The sequence below is a fragment of the Cajanus cajan genome, chromosome 6, assembly GCF_000230855.2.
Source record: "Cajanus cajan strain Asha chromosome 6, NIPB_CcT2T_4, whole genome shotgun sequence".
In the NCBI taxonomy this organism is placed as follows: Eukaryota; Viridiplantae; Streptophyta; class Magnoliopsida; order Fabales; family Fabaceae; genus Cajanus; species Cajanus cajan.
The window spans coordinates 61,177,837-61,180,352 of record NC_138522.1 but is presented as its reverse complement, the minus strand read 5'-3'; the positions used below and the strand labels follow the sequence as shown (position 1 = coordinate 61,180,352).

The following is a 2,516-nucleotide window of genomic DNA, read 5'->3' as shown; positions in this document are numbered from 1 at the left end:
AATGATGGCCTGGTCGATGGAACTCTCACAGTTCGACATCACCTTCAAACCAAGGGGACCAATCAAGGCTCAGTGTTTGGCCGACTTCATAAATGAACTTCACCCACATGGCCAATTCGAGGAACAGTGGTGGACCCTCCATGTAGATGGATCCTCAAACAGCCAGGGGAGCGGGGCATGAGTGATCTTAGAGGGACCGAGAGGGATAACCTTGGAACAATCGTTGCGTTTTCGGTTCAAAGCCTCGAACAACCAAGCCGAATACGAGGCTCTATTGGCAGGATTGAGAATGGTCGAGGACATGGGTGCATCAAAAATCAAATGCCAAACCGACTCCAAAGTGGTGGCCGAGCAAGTTGGCGGAAGCTTCCAAGTAAAAGACCACAACATGATGAAGTACTATCATGCCTATCAAAAAATGAAAGCGAGCTTTCAAGAGGTGCAGGTCGAGCACATCCCGCGCGAAGACAACACCCGGGCCGACCAGTTAGCTAGGCTTGCCGCGACCAAGAAGCCAGGACATCTGAGAACGATCATTCAGCAAGAGTTCGATCGCCCTAGCATCGATGCAGAAGTGGTTGCAAATGTCATTGCCGACCATGCCGATCAAAACGACTCTGAAGACTGGCGAACCGAAATCAAAGAGTTCCTCATAAGTGGAGTCACGCCAACCGACCAGACCGAGGCCAAACGATTAAGAACCCAAGCCAGTAGATACGTTGTCATCGCCGGCCAGCTGTACAAACGCGGTTTCTCTACCCCGTTACTTAAGTGCCTAAATTCCGCCGAGGCTGACTATGTGACGAGAGAAGTGCACGAGGGTATATGCGGACTGCATTCGGGGGCAAGGATGACCGTATCTAAACTCCTACGAGCTGGGTACTATTGGCCGACCATGAACACCGACTGTGCAGCGTTCGAAATAGATGTCAGCCATGCCAGAGACATGGCAACTTGATTCATCAACCGGCCGAGCAGCTACATTGCATTCCTCAAGCCTGGCCGTTCGCCACGTGGGGGGCCGACATACTCGGACCCTTCCCAGTTGCCAAGGGACAATGCAAGTTCCTCATCGTCGTCGTCGACCTATTCACCAAATGGATCGAAGTCGAGCCCTTGGCACGCATTTCGGCTCGTCAAGTCCAGAAATTTCTACGGAGGAACATCATTACCCGGTTCGGTGTCCCGCACACTCTGGTAACCGACAACAGCCTTCAATTTACCGACCGAAAACTAAATGAATTCCTAAACGGCTTGGGCATACAACATAAGGTCACGTCGGTCGAACACCTGCAGACGAATGGTCAGGCCGTGTCGGCCAATAAAGTCATCTTGGCAGAGTTGAAGAAACGCCTTGGAGAAACAAAAGGGGCATGGGCCGAGCAGTTACCCGAAGTGCTATGGGCCTACCGATGCACCCCTCAGTAGACTACGCAAGAAACTCATTTTCGCCTAGTCTATGGATCCGATGCAATGATCCTAGTGGAAATCGGAGAACCTTCGTTCCGCCGAGCCCACTACGACGAGTCGAACAACGAAGCCGAGCTCCGGGCAAACCTGGATAACGTGGAAGAAGTTCGAGACCAAGCACAAGTCATGGCCGAGGCCACCAAACAACGTTACAAAAGAAGATTTGACAGCAAGGTAAAGCCTAGAGAATTTCGCGAAGGCGACCTCATTTGGAGAGCCACAGGCGAGGCAAGGAAAGATCCGAGACATGGGAAACTCGCCCCAAACTGGGATGGTCCCTTCCGAATCCGACACAACCTGAACAACGGAGCGTACAAGCTGGAGAACCAATTCCGAGAACCTGGAATTCTTCTCATTTGAAAATGTATTACAGCTGATGTAACAGTGCACTCTTTTCCTTAGCCGACTCTTTTTTCCCTAAGGAGGGTTTTGGGTCGGCAAGGTTTTTAACGAGGCACTTCATTGATAAAAGTTCCAAAATCTCATTATATCGTTTGCAATTTTATTGTATGCCCAGGTCGAGCACTACCCATGGAAGCAATGACACCGACCAACATTTGGTCGACGACGAAAAACACACTCGTGCCCCAGGCCGAGCACTACGCACAACGCGTACTAAACCCGAGCAATCCTCAGTCAAGTTTGAAATGTGCACTCGCGCCCCAGGTTTCCCTCCCGAGTACCCTCCTCGGCTAAGGATGTGCCTGGGCCGAGCACTATGCCGACGATGACGACACCGACCAATGTTCGATCAACGACGAAAAACACACTCGTGCCCCAGGCCGAGCACTACGCACAACGCGTACTAAACCCGAGCAATCCTCGGTCAAGTTTGAAATGTGCACTCGCGCCCCAGGTTTCCCTCCCGAGTACCCTCCTCGGCTAAGGATGTGCCTGGGCCGAGCACTATGCCGACGACGACGACACCGACCAATGTTCGATCAACGATGATGTAGTAACCCAATTTCATCCGGGAAATATTAATTTTGTTCTTAAAAAATAGAAAAATAGGTATATGCAAAAAAGAATAAAAAAGGACAAAATTT

At 50.8% G+C, this 2,516-nt stretch overlaps 1 protein-coding gene across 1 annotated transcript; it reads left to right on the top strand.

The window, feature by feature from the left end:
* Positions 1–301: 301 nt before the first annotated feature.
* Positions 302–958, top strand: LOC145958801 (uncharacterized). The gene has a single exon (XM_083076347.1). The coding sequence runs from the start codon at positions 302–304 to the stop codon at positions 956–958; it is 657 nt and encodes a 218-aa protein (XP_082932473.1).
* The last annotated feature ends 1,558 nt before the right edge of the window (positions 959–2,516 follow it).

Bases quoted from the DNA above. Each gene is read 5' to 3' on its own strand.
- LOC145958801 (XM_083076347.1), top strand. From the start codon at position 302: ATGGGTGCATCAAAAATCAAATGCCAAACCGACTCCAAAGTGGTGGCC.